Source organism: Gymnoscopelus braueri, assembly GCF_963280865.1.
Source record: "Gymnoscopelus braueri genome assembly, chromosome: 8".
Classification (NCBI taxonomy): domain Eukaryota; kingdom Metazoa; phylum Chordata; class Actinopteri; order Myctophiformes; family Myctophidae; genus Gymnoscopelus; species Gymnoscopelus braueri.
In genome coordinates, this window is record NC_137609.1 from 15,983,127 (window position 1) to 15,999,289 (window position 16,163).

At 41.7% G+C, this 16,163-nt stretch overlaps 1 protein-coding gene across 1 annotated transcript in view; it reads right to left on the bottom strand.

Annotated features, from left to right (window-relative positions):
• Nucleotides 1–16,163, bottom strand: part of doc2b (double C2-like domains, beta) — a gene marked incomplete at both ends in the record, with an annotated part of 149,923 nt that overhangs the window by 10,870 nt on the left and 122,890 nt on the right. Inside the window, one exon of the mRNA XM_080436351.1 lies at nucleotides 8,863–8,989. Within this exon, the coding sequence (XP_080292477.1) occupies nucleotides 8,863–8,989 (127 nt within the window). The remainder of the gene's footprint in view (nucleotides 1–8,862; nucleotides 8,990–16,163) is intronic.

The window sequence follows — 16,163 nt, forward strand, 5'->3', positions numbered from 1 at the left end:
CTAAGTTTACTAGTAGCTGGTTAAAAATGCCCCTATGTGAAGCCTTGAATGAGGGTTAAGAAGTTCCAGTGGTGTACCGGTAAGTACTCAAGTACTGTACTTAAGTACACTTTAGAGGTATTTTTACTTTCCAATTTTCAGTACTTTTACTTGTACTCCACTACATTGCAAAGGCAAATATTGTACTTTTACTTTTGGCACTTTAAGTATATTTTGATGCCAATGCTTTTGTTCGTTTAGGCCTTTTATTTATTTTTATATTGTGGTATTTCTTCTGCTTTTACTTAAGGAAAATATCTGAGTACTTCTTCCACCACTGATACTGTGTGCCACCATGGACAGCTCCTGTATAGACCCCTTAACAGACGATGTTAAGAACAGTATGCGTGCAACCAGTATACTGGTTCATTGCGCGCATATGAAACCCATTCTGTACGCGCCTCACTAGCCAACACACAAGAACAACAGGTTGAGAATTGATTGCATGAAACAATCACCTGTGTGTCCAGTGCCAATGTTGGTAAACAAATAATTGGTCTATAGGCTTTATGCTGGCACACAGAAACACCTAAATGAAACACGTCATCCATTTAAAGGTGCAGTAAGTGAGTTTTTTGTGTTGAATAAGATAAATAGCTCTATATTCTGATGGTACTCGTTGCTATAGAGTGTTTGTGCAGTAACTGGGGTCTCCATGTCTCTCCAGCTCTTTTAATAAACAGAAAATACTGTTTTCGGGATACAGGATAAACAAGTGAAATTGGAAGTGATGACACTATACAACTGGAACACTATACATGTTAAGCTAATAAATGAGTACTCCTGTTGATTGGATGAAATTGGCGACCCACCTGATTTTTCCCCCCTGTTTATAAAAGCGATGGAGCAATAGGGAGACCTGTTAATGAACAAACACATATAGCAATGATAACTAAGTGAGTATAGAGCTTTAACCTTTTAACAAAAACACTTTTTGTTTTAACCAACAAAAAAAAAACTTACACTACCTTTAACATTATTACTGTTGTTACCCATCAAAATGTCATGTGAAAAGGGTCCATTGTTAAGGGGCACGGTGGCGCAGTCGGTAGCGCTGTCGCCTCACAGCTAGAAGGTCCTGGGTTCGATTCCCGCCGGGGACGCTGTGGGCACTGGGGGCGTGTCTTCTCCTCCGCGTCATCAGCGCCCATACCCTAGGTGGGGTTGGCGAAAGGGCCTACTCTGTGTGGAGTTTGCATGTTCTCCCCGTGTCTCCTAGGGTAGTTAATACCCTCACAAAAACATGTAGTAATCCTGGTCACTATACCGCCTCCCCCATGACAGCCGGGGCGCCTGATGGAGGGGAAGGGAACTGGTTGGAATAACGTGTTCCTTCCACGCGCTACGTCCAACCAGGGAAACTCCCCCCTGTCAGGTGACAAGAAGGTCAGTTGGCTCTCATGCCTGAAGGAAGCATGAGCTCGGCCCTGGCCTCCCTACTGTGGGGTGACAGGTGTAATACTGGTGTAGGGCTGGTGTAGTGCCCAGGATCACTTAGGAAATTGGCACCGGGTGAAAAAAATGGGTTACAAAAATCGCGGGATAAAAATTTAGAAAAGAAAAGGGTCCATTGTTATATAGGTACAGCCTAGGCCTAGGCTACACGATGTTCTTTTGCAATGTAGTCCTGTAAACCCATTAGAATCTTCTCTTCTGGGGGTCCCTGGCACAAAACATTTTCTGATGGGCACAAAACATGCCCAAATACATATCAATTTGGGGGTCCTTGACATGAGTTTGAGAACTAAGGCATTGTAGAATCGGCTATATTCTGCAAAAGCTTCCCACAGAATACGGATTCTGGGGTTTAGAGGACCTCACCACACTGGAGCTTTTTGGGGTTTTATATGCATTTTTGTTAATAAAAATAATCAATCAATCAATTGTAAGAGCTTCCATTTGTTGCCATGTAATAGATTGCAAACACAATGTATACAATTACAATAATTGATCATATTTCCATAGACACAGAATCAGCGGAGACTGGAGACACAGATGATCATGCTGTTGGTAGAGACACTGCTGGTAAGTGTTGGCCAGTTTACATCTCTGTTTTACTTTGTTGTTTACAAAGAGGGTCTCTTAAACCTTTTTGCTTGGGGCCCCCAAAAACCCACTGTAAAGCAGGCCCTGCAATGACCAATATCACGGAAGGTATTTATAATCCATGCAAATGTGGAGAAAAAAAAAAAAAGTTTGGCAGGAAATAGAGGGCAGGAACAGCACCTAAATAGCTACAGTATGAAAAATGTAAGTAATTTCTTTAATCAATCGTCAATTACATTAATGATCAATTGATCCATTAATTTATATTACAAAAACAGCTTATGGCTGTATGATGTATGCAATTTTTGCATACATCATTTATTAAAATAAAAAGCAAGTCTTTTGCACACCTACAAAGGCGACAGGTGCGTAGGAGAAGACCAAACAAGGGCGCCAACGTACTGAAAGAAAAAACTCCCACACAATGTCTTCAAATGCAATTAAAAAGTTTTAATGGGAATAACAACGTTCATCAGGTTATCTTTTAAATGATAACCTGTCAAAGGTGAAGGTCTAACAGATCAAAACGTTGTTATTCCCATTAAAACATCATTATTTGCCATAAACTAACCGCAAAAACTCGCAATAACTTTACAAAATTATCAGCCTTTACTGTTTTGGTAAAGGCTGATAAGGCAGATAGATGCTGTCTTTTCAGGGGGTAAAGCATTGTGCTTTCATAGACATTTTCTTTTTTATTTCAACATTGTTACATCAACTGGTGCACTCACCATCTGAGTATTACTGTCCACCAAAAGGCATGAACTCTTACATATTTCATTGTTGTCGGGCAGAAACCTTGTATGTTTTTTGTAAATGAATGCCCAACTCCTTCATAGTCTCGCATGAAGTCACTTCTTCATAGTGTCGTGCAAAAGTAGCAAAAATGGCCGATCTACAAGGTCAGCATCAATTTCGTACAGAGAGTATCATGGCTATGTGGGCAGTGATTCCGCTGGTAGTCCTACACCTACACAGGAAGAATGAAACCTTGAGCTTGACACTCTGGACCACTGTAAGAGAAGTGTGTTGGGTCATGACTCAGGCTCTATGACTCTCATAGTTGAGCGTCATCCTGAGCCTATAGAGCGTGCCAACGCGTCGTCACCACCGGGGGGGCGCGGCATAGTAGCGCAGACGTGTTTGTTCTGGGCAATGTTAAGTCAACCTGGTTTATACCCCTCAAAGATGTCTGCTGCTACCAAAAGACACTTGTTGACGCCCCCTTCAGGATTTTTGGCACGCTCTATAGGAGAGGCAATGAGTTCCTCTGAGCAATCTGGCAAGCTGTCTTAGTTGGGAGAAACCAGAGCCAATAACATGCTATTGCATGTTAGCACATTAGCAGTAATGCAAAGTGCTAGGGTTACAAATTAGTGTAACTGTTTTGCCCACTTAATTGATTTTCAGGGGCCTTTTTTTGCATTTCAGGAGCACTGAAATGTTATACTGACAAAAGTTATTAAACATCCTTTCAACTATAAAGGCGACAAGAGAGGGGATATTGAACATTACTGTAGATCAGAGACAGATCATGTGGCCAGACTGTTGCCTCCCACAATTTTCGAATGCTTCCTTCCGGTCATACAGTCTGGAGCACGGAAGCTCTGAAAATTATCAAGCGATAAAGCGGATGTGACGCCTCCTCCCCACTTCTGTTTCATCTTTACAGTAGCGCACATTTATCCTAATATAAAATCAACCAAGCAGAAATGGAAATTAAAATATTAAAATTAAAATAAGATATTTGTGAACGGAAATGACGAACAGATGACAGCTTCCTGCCTCGGATTTCGGGAGGTGTAGTTCCAGACTATAGGCTATACAGCATTTGGAGATTGTGGAATAGTTGTCTGGCTACGCGGGAAAACGCATGGTTTACAGACATCTAGGAAAATGCACCAGGTGGTCAGAGCATAGTGGCATCCCTGCAAACAATTAGTCTATAATCACATACCTTCACTTGAAGGCAACTCACAATAAATCAAATTGAACTAAAGTCTGCCCAAATTGAGATGGGTTTTCCTTTGTAACCATGCATCTTAGCGACTGAGATGTCCATGTTAACCACATGTACTCTGGTGTCCCCATTCTGGGCATGTCATAGGTGAACATTTAGTGAAAATAGATTAGCATTTGGCCAAAATTGCCCCCAAAAAAATTGCATCCGTATTGTGGGGAAAGCCTTCGCTGAAAATAGCAGATCGACAAGCTCACAACGCGACGCCACGCTTGTCGATTGGCGGTTTTCTGTGAAAGCTTTCCCCACAATAACAGAAAACAGAAAAGACATTAGTATAGAGGGACTCTGCTCAACCATATGGGGGTTAAGGGTTAACATTAAGGGTGACATAATTTTCTCGAAAAATGTTAGAACAAGGTACTGTATTGCAAAATTTAGAATCTATGATAGAGAAACGACATCTCTGCAGGCCCAATGCATGTGCATAAAATGAGCCAACCTTACTATCTGCCTGGGCAGAGGTCACAAATTGGAGGAGAATTTTGTTTCATAATGTAACATTTTCTCATAACTTATGTGGATGAAGTTGAAGTGTACAGTATTTGCTGATGGCGTGGGTTCTTCATGGATGAGTCAACAACAGATTTCCATTTCCTATCACAGCTAAAATCTTGCTTACTTGACAAGGGTATATTTATTCAATGATACTTGCACTCCCCACCCTTACACACATCATACTCACTTAAACCCTGCTTATGTTGGACTCAAAACACAATGCTGTGTGTGTGTGTGTGTGTGTGTGTGTGTGTGTGTGTGTGTGTGTGTGTGTGTGTGTGTGTGTGTGTGTGTGTGTGTGTGTGTGTGTGTGTGTGTGTGTGTGTGTGTGTGTGTGTGTGTGTGCGCGCGTCAGGCCAGGCGCCAGGATGAAATGACTGAGGGGGCAGTTGAAAATTGTGGGGGGGCACACCAGTCGCGCAGCATGCACGCGCGCGCATGGCGCGGGACCCGTGCGCGCAAAATGTTGTGGTTAATTGCGCGGATTGTGGCCGTTTTTGGACGTTTTTTGTTACTTTATTTCGGGGTTAGGGTTAGGGTTAGGTTAGGCTTATGTTATTTAATTGTTATTTTTGCCTGATTTTACCGATTGCTTATCAAAAAAATAATTATAAAAAAATTAATTTACATTTTTATTTTTTTCCCCAAAATAAACTGAGGGGGCACAATTTGAAACTGAGGGGGCAATGCCCCCTCAGGCCCCCCCGTGGCGCCGGGCCTGGCGTGCGTGCGTGTACAGTATATATATATTTATTTTAAAAAGTAAGAAATTCAGTTATAGCTAAATGTTCTTTTCTAGATAAAACCCTGGTCATCAAAAGTCTGTTGCACACCTGAATAAAATCTTAGTGGAGTAGACACACACTGTAGATCTGCAGCATTTTGGTCAAGGACCTTCTTCAGGCAAATCATGGCGATTAAAGGAACCATCAATATTTACAAAAGGCAGGGCCAACAGTGACATACAATTCATTAGTGGCAATAGGCTCACAGTGAACTCCTACAGTACATCACAGGAAGTAATTTGACCTCAATCTGAAATAGATGTGCATAATACAGCTTGACAGAGAGAATCAGGACAAAGGGCAACATCAGGGAATAGCCATCCTATAATTACAACATCTCATCAGTAATTGTTCACCCTTAGAGGTGAGGGTTTGTAATGTGTGTAGGTAGGATTCACATTGCTTAAGCAGAAGATCACGATCACCTCCTCTCTTGGGCCGGACAACTGTACCAAGAAAAAGGTAGAAACGGGGTTCATTCATTAAAATGAACTGCAAAGGGATAACCCTGATCATTTCTGGTGACTGAACTTTTATGTTCACTGATCCTCTGCTTAAGTTGTCTAGACGTTTTGCCTACATACGCAAGTCCACAGGGACAACATGTAAAATATACACTGATCTTCTGCTTAATTTGTCTAGACATTTTGCCTGCATACACCGGTCCACAGGGACAACGTATGAAATCTATCACATGGTTAGATGCGATCAAGTGATCATACTTTTAAAAGTCAACTTTACTGTGTTTGTTGGTGGCTAAGTGTTGTTGCACTGCATTAATTAACTGCTTAATTAACGGCGGAGCTGGCCTCCGGGACCTCCGGTACCTCTAGAAGGCGTACCGTCACCTCAAATGCATACGATACGTTTTTATGTAGTCTATTTATTATTAATTCAGCTTTCACATTTCCCCCTCAATGTCCCTTCGCTTTCTGGGGCCATTTGATGGTAAAACCAATTATTATTTTATGTAAAAATGGGGGGGGGGGTGGCGAGACTAACAGGTTCCTGAGCTCCGGCACCTAATCATTTACAAATTAAGCACTGACTGCATACAGTGACCACTAATTCCCATTTGGCAGGGGAATTAAAGGTGTCTGACTCTGTGTCGCAGTGTTCTGGAACTGAAAGACAGCGTTGGTCCAAATTATTTGTAATGGTTCGCACCATCTAAAAAAAAAAAAGGGGAGGATCTTTAAATATTCAGTATGTGCCAACTGCCAACTCAGGACCTGGAATCAGGTTGTGCCAATGTTTCTTAAAGATTCACTTGATCTGTGAATTAAGAGAATATGTGGTGATATGTATTTGTGAACATTTCTTCTTTTCTGTCGCTCTTCTTTAGTAAATAATTGCAAGACAACCCCTGCTCCCCAGACCAATGGCGGGCCGCAGTATGCCACCGGGCCGTGAGAAGGCCAGGGCTACCGCCACTAATGGTGAGTTATGACAAAACGTGTTTGCACATTGTTATCTGCCTGTGTACATGCACTATATGACATTGCAATATGAGACTACTGTATAGTCCAAGAGATGTGATCTCAAATAGATAATTATGTGTCAGCACCGACCACGGTTCGTGTCATATTATTTTAGTTGGAGTGTGGTTCGCTTCTTTGCATTGGCCATGTGTACAGTATCTTGCTTCCTGTGTTGTTGTACCAGAAGCCTGTTTATCCTCTCAGCCTGTGTCTCAGTTTTATGTTATTAATACAACCCCAACTGGTGGTGTGTTTCTGATTGACTAAACATTATACTGTAATAGCCTGGTTGTCATATGATGATGTACCCCCCCCACACACACACACACATCCCCCCTTTTTTATGATTGTTAGTGTTCAATGACAGGATTAACCCATTAAAACCGGGAAAGCATCTGTGTCATTTTAGACTTTTGCGTTGGCTATTAAAAATATGCGAGCTTGTACATCTGCAATTCTTTTCACATTTTTTAACAATCTTGAAAGTGCGAGAACTACTGATTTAGAAGGCATTTGCAGAATCGGCCTCAGGTCTTAATGGCTTAAGGGTTTCGAGTAAGTCAATGACTGACTTACTCAGATTACCATTAAGCTGAGAAATTAAACTTTCGAGATGTTTTATGCAGATGTATTTCCGATTGAGGTCAAATTACTGCATGTGATCTACTGTTGTAGGAGTTGACTGTGAGCCGATTGCCACTAATGAAGTGTATGAGATGAGTGGTCACTGTTGACCTTGCTTTTTGTACATAATGGTGTTGGTTCCATTTGTCAGCATAATGCCTGAAGAAGGTCCTTGACTGAAGCGTTGGCTATTAAATCTTTATTGAGCAAGTGAAAGCAGTGAGCAGGTGTCCCTGATTCCCCAGGAGATAAAAACCTAAATTTTCAAAGTTTAATGGCGTTAAGATTTTTATTAAGAATTATACTCTTGTTTAATTATTTTGTTTTATTTTATTTTATGTTTCCAAGAAATCCCATTGAGATAAAACATCTCTTTTGCAAGAAAGACCTTGTAGTCGAAGCAAGGGAATTACACATAATGACTCCATCCTTTGTGTTAATGGTAAGTGTGGCTGGGCTGGGTATAATCAATGCCAGTACATTCAGGGCCATGGCCAATGTTAGGACTGGGCTTGGCCATTTCCATTCCTTGAGCCTGAATGGTTTAAGAAGATATGCAGTAGCTGATTCCTGCATAGACTAACGTACGGCTGTCTTGGATAAAAGTTTGACCAAAAAAGTAATGATATGACCCGTATTCATATATTTTGTGAGCATTGGTTAGTATAGACCAGTGGTTCTCAATGTGGGGTTCGGGGACCCCAATGAGGAATAGTTAAAATGTCACTATTATATTTCTGGCTAGAAGTTAGCCCAATGAGATGATGTATTAGAATGACTAGATCATAGGTTTCACTAGTGTCTCCACCTACATTATAGATAGTTGTAGAATTATGTAATGAATATTCTCCAAAATATTTTCGAATGGGAGTCCACTGCCTGATTTGTATCAATTTGGGGGTCCTTAACATGAACATGTTTGAGAACCACTGGTATCGACCGCCATGCAGCCATGTAGTAACAGAAAATGTGAATGCACCTTAAGGCAGTAGTGTCCAACTTTTTTTCCTCTGAGCCCCAATTATATCGGAGAAAAGCTGAGCCACAGTGAGAAGGTGCAGACTAAAATCATTCCAATGTTCACCGTTATGATTGAGTGATTGCATTCCATTACTCCAGACGTAAAAAAAACGGATGCCACATTATAATTAAGTTAAGTAGTGGCAGTGTATGATCAGATACAGTCCCCTATGGCGTTCAGACTGAATTAGACTAGAGTTTGAGGGCACACTCCATCTGAATACTTTATTATTGTGATTTTCAACATATCTTTTTAGGTTTCAGTAAGTACTGAAGTATTAACTACCAGTACTGTCCAATCATCTTGGAGGAAATGAATAGTACTGATGCTAGCATAGAGCATACTTACAGGTAGCTGTTTCTCCAGGCAGTTGTAGAAGTTCTTTGTTTGGTTGGGTTTGAGCTTCTTGAGGGGAATTCGTGTTTCCCCAATAAACTCATTGTGGCGAAATTTGTCTTCATCACACACGGAAATCCTAAAAGGGACAGTACACAAGACAGAGGAAGTTAAAGGTACAGTACACAAGACAGAGGAAGTTAATGTGCAGAAGGTCAGATTAAGGTTTTGTATGAACAGCAGTACACAAGAACCATTCAACCCTAAATTGTCAAAAAGATACCATGATAGCTAGAAATAATTGGCATTGAAAGACAAGATTTACAAATTTACAGAACTTGGCATTGAAAGGCAATGAGTGCAGCTATTCGTGGAATGAGGTGAGTCAATGACAATTATGTCTTTAAAAGTGTGCTCCTCAGAGCGCAGATCTTTGCCAGGCCGGGTTGCCTACCCAGGGCTGTGTCAGTCGTGGGGTGCAGCCGCCAGGACACAAGGAAGCTGGGGGAAATAGAATTTGTACGACAGACAGTGCTACTTTTCTTTTTGGAAGTGTAAAGGGCCCTCAACATGCAATTCCAATTTGGGGATGATTGGATGTTGCATTCATGATATAATGTCATTTTTTGTAAGAAATAGGCCGTCCCCAAATTGTATTAACCTAATTATAGGCAAATGCTGTTGCGTATGAAAACCCTGTTTGACCGTCTTTGTCAAATGACAAATAAAATCTGCAACAAACGTGGCATTTGTAGCATTGTGGAGAAATTGAAATCGCTTTTGTCTCCGTGTTGTTTTGAGGCTCCTCAATGGGTGATTACGTGTACATTTGGGCCAGATTGGACACTGCGTTCATGCAGAGATTTTTTACCCCTCTTGCAAAATGTGAAAACCAATTGGAATGGAATATGAAAACTGCGTGAGTTTTGGACATAAGCTGTAGGAGCACTAGTCAAAAAGTGTGTTTTGAAGAAAACCCAAAATGACCGAAAATGGTGTCTGGAAGAAATGGGCGTGGCTATATGGGATGTTGCGTCATGATCTAAGGAAGACATGGATTTATACATTTTTTTTGGTGGATGTGAACGGAATCCTATCTGTCCTCCCCCTCCCAGTGAGCTGTGGTGTTCTTCAAGGAAGCATACTAGGTAGGGCCTTTACTGTTCCTAAATTACATTAACTTCATGACATCAGCATGTGACTGCAATTTGTTTTTGTTCGCGGATTACTCGGCTTTCCTGGTCTCGGACAAGAACAAATTGCAGGTTGATGATGATCAACCTGTCCCCCCTCCCCGTAGTATCGAAAATGGTATCGAATATCGTAATCTTTCAAGATATCGGAATTAGAAATTCAGTATCGTGACAGCACTACTACCTACAGCTCTGGGTCCACTGACTCCAAGAAATAAATAATAAATACGACACTGTCCTTCTATTACAGCACTACCTTAGGCTTAGGCTAAGCATTTTTATTATGGAAGATCAACATGTCGACTTGTTCTGGTGTCAATCTAGTGTGTGGTATAGTATGTTGACTGTTAGGTTTGCTCCCGAGAAAACACTCTGCGAGGGAATCGACGTCCCTGGTACACAGAGATAGTGCCTGGCTTAGGTAGCCAGTCTGGGGAAATGGAGGCTGTAAACTTTCCACCAGTCTAATGGATTTAATGCCAAGGTAGCAGAAAAAGTAGTTGTCCACTTCATTGATACGACATTTTGTGTTAATCTCGTCTTCGTCTCGCTGTCACTCGCTCTTTTAGTTTTGACTACGGTAAGCTCCCGGTGTGGAACAGCGGAATATCCGGCTATCCGGTTAGCCGTTAACATCCCTAGCATGCACCAAAGGCACTAAAATAAGAACTACAGACCTCAAAACAAATTAGTCAGACCTCACACAGGACTTACCTAACCACTTCTCATTATGCTAGGGTTGGATGGCTCAGGTAGAGGACAGAGTACAGCAACTTGCAATGGGCTTTGTTTTCAAGATACTCAAGGGACCAGTGCCCATGCACCTGTCAAACTACTTCAAAAGAGTGAGAAACACCGCCAGATTTCGGCACAAACATGGGGATGAATTCATTCTACTATTATGCCACCAAAATGTGATGTCATAAAAGAGGTCTGCAATTTGCAACTGGACCTAGACTCTATCTTGCCAAAATAACACAGATAGACTCACAGGGGAGAAAACATTATCTTCTCACCCGGCAGTTCCGGCCTGGCAGAGATAATAATAGAAGAATTGTGGTAAACTGAATTACTTCAGTTGAAATATAAATTGTGTACCGAGTAGAACTTTATACACATGACATAAAGTTTTCGTATTGATTATCATGTTTTCTTTATATTTCCCTAACATACAGTACAACACGTGATTGTATTTCAACAACAAAAAAATCAGACTGAATTGAAAAGATCCTGCAGAGAATATTGCCAAATAATATCAGAGGAATAAATCTTAACAAAACTTGCTTAACAAAAGAAGTTATGATGGTGAATGGTAGTAACTGTCCATGTCAAACCAGTGAGATATTTAAGCAATAACATGAGAGTGCTTTTTCATGGTTAATGGCATGGCTGTGTTGCCAATTACTGTATGTGTACAGTTCACAGAGTCCAGTCCATAGTGTGTAACAACAGAGCATCCGTATGTACAGTATGGTCCATGTAAGCACTCTCAGCATTTTAATTACTTGACTCCCATGGGGGAGTCAAGTAATTGGGGTTCATGGGGTTACAGTAAGTAGTGGCAGAAAATCTATGCAGTGGCGAGATCCTATGTAGAAGAGAAACCTCCAATGCAGGGGTGAGATCATCATCCTATAATTCTACAAAGCTCTGTGCGTCTGTAGGTCTGTCTGTCTGTGCCCAAAATCTCTTCTGCCCGGTTCTCCTCAGTGGCTGGAGCAATTGATCTGCATTTGCACACAGCCATTGACCGTTACCATGTGCACGGAACACCGGAGCCCGTTTTTAGCTTTCCCCAAATGTCAGCTGTTTATTAACGTTTTTGTGTTCGCTGGCTCCTGGGTTGCCAAATCATGTGCGTCAAACAAGCGCCGGTGTTGCCACATCCGTGAAACAAGTGGACCATGACGCGCGCGTGGTGCTCATATCCCCCGACGGGTATGGTCTAGTAGTCCTATGTAAAACTAGAGAAAGGGGATAGGGGTTAGAAGGCCTCTAGACAGCAGGATATTAAGTAAAAGTATTTATGCACGAAGATTAGATGGTGAAACGTCTACTCAGAGTTCAGCGAATATTCAGCCCCAATAGGCAAGGGTTTGAAGTCCATTTCTGTTTTCATGATCAAGAATGTTGTCATACCAATAACTCTTATTTCTCGGAATCAAGGGTAGTTCTCAGAATTAATATCATGTCAGACCGAACTCTTAAATTCTCAGAAAATAGGTAATTTACGTTATGTGCCTGATAGATTGAGAAATGGCCAGACATAGATGAGGAAGGACGGGGCCCCGACCAAAGGTACTGAGTCAGATACATTTTTTATAAATACTGATTAAAGATATATTCAAAGAAAATTGAACGGAGATGAGCATTTGTGAGCACTGCCTGCTTCTGCTATGCTGTTTGTAACCTGACTGCACGCAATTAAACTGAGATTGAACATCCACATCGACTCGTGTCCTTCCATACACTTGAGTGCTTGAGTTACTATGCAAATTGTTCCAAGATTAATTAAAAGGTGATAATTACTTTTTCATCACCAATAAAGTTAGTTGTATTAAGGACATTAATTTTCATTTAGGCATTTCCTCCAACAATAATGCACTTTTGAATCTAAAATACGTATCTAATCTTTTTCTTGGAAGGTAGAAAATGTTAGAAAACAAGCAGAAGACATGGCACTGAGCACAGCGTTATCAGCTTCCCACTAGGCTATCTCCTTCAGTCTTTCTCCCCTACTACCTCTTCCTCTCCACCTGTCTCTCTCTCTCTCTCTCTCTCTCTCTCTCTCTCTCTCTCTCTCTCTCTCTGTCGCTGATCAAGCTCTGGTCAGACACAACCCACCCTCGCATTCTCTCAGACCACACCAATGCAACTCCTTGCAACAAAACAGTTTTAATGCCAGTCCACACCAATGCAACTCCTTGCAACTGCCATTGGGGATAATGGTTGCAAGTACATTTGCAAGTACTTACGTGTTGCAAGGAGTTGCATTGGTGTGGACTGGCCTTAAGAGTGCCTTAAGTGCTGCATTTTTGCGTTGTCAGGGTTATTGTCCTGACAAGTCGCTTTGCAAACCAGGATAATGTATGGGTGGAATAGGCTCCCTCTTTAAGATTTCTGTCGGGACCCGACGGGTCCAGCCAGGACCGGGCCGGCCCTGGCCGAATTTGTCACATATTTGCCGGGCTTCGGGCCAGGCTGGGCGGTACATTTATAGGCTACATTTTGATAGCAGCGTAGCCTATGAACCAAGGGCACTAATAATAATAATAATAATAATAATAATAAACTTTATTTGTATAGCACCTTTCATGACATGAAATGCAGCTCAAAGTGCTTTACAGAGCAAGAATACAATTACAGTTAGAACCAATTTAACAATAAAGCAAACAAAAATAAAATAAAATAAAATAAAAGCAAAGGCAAAAGCAAAGGCATAAAACAACATTAAAATAGGGAATACAGTGAGGAATTAAAAATCAACCAAAGAATCAGCTAAAAGCAAGAGTGAAGTAATAGGTCTTGAGCTGTGCTTTAAAGCTATCGACAGAGGCTGCCTGTCTTAGGTGTAATGGGAGTTTATTCCACACTGTCGGTCCGTAAAAGCAGAATGCTGCTTCACCGTATTTTTTATATGTCATTGTAGGCACCTCGAGCAGGTCAGCACTTGAAGACCTGAGGGCCCGGTTTGGAACATATCTCTCTAGGCAGTCTGAGAGGTAGGTAGGTGCCAGACCATTTAGAGCTTTATAAACTATTAAAAGAATTTTAAAATCAATCCTAAAAACAACCGGGAGCCAGTGTAGTGAAGCAAGAACTGGAGTGATATGTTCTCTCATCCTGGTTTTAGTTAAAATTCTGGCTGCTGCATTTTGAACAAGTTGTAATCTGTCAGTTGTTTTCTTTGGCAGGCCAGAGTAGAGTGCATTGCAGTAATCAAGCCGAGAGAAAACAAAAGCGTGGATCAGCGTCTTTGCATCGTCTAACGACAGATAGTCTCTAATTCGAGCAATATTTCTAAGATGAAAGAAAGCAATCTTGGTGACATGATTAATGTGTGTATTGAAATTCAATTCAGAATCGATAATCACCCCCAGGTTCTTTACTGTGGTGTTACTTTCTACAGCCAGGTTACCAAGTCTACTTGTTATTGATTCTCTCTGCTCACTGGAGCCAATTATGAGAACTTCTGTTTTATCCTCATTTAGCTTAAGAAAGTTCTCACTCATCCAGCATTTTATACTGGACAGACAGGTCAACAATGGGTCTAGATCGCAGGGGTCGTCTGGAGCTACTGAAAGATACAGCTGGGTATCATCAGCATAGAAATGGAAGTTCACTCCGTGATCGGCGATGAGTTCTCCCAGCGGTAGTATATACAGGGAGAAGGACCCAGGAGCAACTGAAGTGCAGCTGCCGTCAGTTTGCAGCGAGCAGCAAAGCAGACAGACAGCCTGCCTCTGATGAGACAGTGTTGGAGCTACAGTGGATAGTGTTAGAGCTAGTAGATAGTGTTAGAGCTACAGTAGATGAAGTTAACAGCCTTCGTTAACAGTCTAAATGGAAGGAGGCTAAAGCAAAATGTTTTCTACTGCCGTGTGGATTACCAGGTGTCAGTAACAACAACTATGATTTCAGATCAAAGCCTTCGTTCATAAACGAAAATGAATGAAACTTACTAGGAGTTACAAAGCGATCGATCGATCATTTGTTTTGATACATTTGATAGATTCCTTGGCAGCCAGCAACATTGTATATAGAAGCATATGTTGAATGAATCCAACAGGAGTAAATGCAGTGCTGCAGGCAGCAGCTGTCAACAGTCTTTCACTAATGAATCAGCGCACCTCCTCACATCAGAGGCATAGCGCACTCCAAATGAACGTTAAATCCAATAATAACTACAGAGTGCGACAGTCACTTTTAAAAATAGAATGAGCGCATCTTCTAGTTGTGAAAAGGTAGAATTGTTCTTCATGAATAGCCTAGCCAATAATATTTAATGAGGAGAAAAGGGCTGCTGCTGTATGTCGGGCTTCGGGCTGGGTCGGACTCGGAACCAATTTGTCAATTATGTAACAGGCTTTGGGTCGGGCTCGGGCTGATGTTCTGTCGGGCTGGGTTGGGCTGGGCTCAAATATTTAGGCCCGATTAAAGCTCTACTCCCTCTCACTCCCTTTCTTACTCTAACTCACTCTCCTTCCCCCCTCCTCTCCATGTCTCTCCCTCCCGCTCGCTCTCCCTCTCTCTCTCTTGCTGATCGAGCTCTGGTCTGGCATCACATACAACGTTGCCTAATAACGTCGATTTGAGCTGCCGACAGCCATGTCCATATGTGCAATCTGGGCACACAGACAAACACTGCCACAGACAACTTGAACTAGAAGATTTCGAGCCATATCTCATTAAATATTAAAATAAAGAATAGACATCCAATTACGGATGCATTTACGTGCAGAATTACATTCACCACCTATCCTATCACCTATTCAATCCTACACTTCCACACTACTGTATATTCGGAGCCTAATGCATGGTAGACTATAGCAAATTGTGGCTTCTCCCCTTTTTATGATGCGGCACCGAAGGAGCCGGGCCATCTAGATCAGAAGAGGGTCTATCTGTCTGTCTTTCTGGAGTTAATCTTGTAAACCATTCGGCCGATAAGCACCAAATGTCTTGTGTATGCGCACTGCCATGCAGAGGGCCAAGGAACCCCCTGAATACTTTGTTTAATGTTTTATACTTTAATATTTAACTTATTCAAATGTTACATTTTATACTGTGTCATTTGAGGTTGGATTGGGCTGAAACTTTGCCCAAACATGGAGATTACTGACATTATAGTACTACTGACGTCACATAGTAGATCATAGACGACTGCTCTCATAGTTTGGCCACATGACGCCTGATATCAACGTCGTGGTCTCATTGCTTGGGGGACAAAACATACTGCTGTCCTTGGAGGTAATGCAGCAATAAAAACTGTCCCTCCATTTCCACAATGGTTGTGCATGGCATGGTGCCCACTCTGTTGCTCCTCTCAGGGGGAACATTATGGATGAATATATTTCGTCCTTGAGACCCACTGGACACAATCCAAGACACACAAAAAAT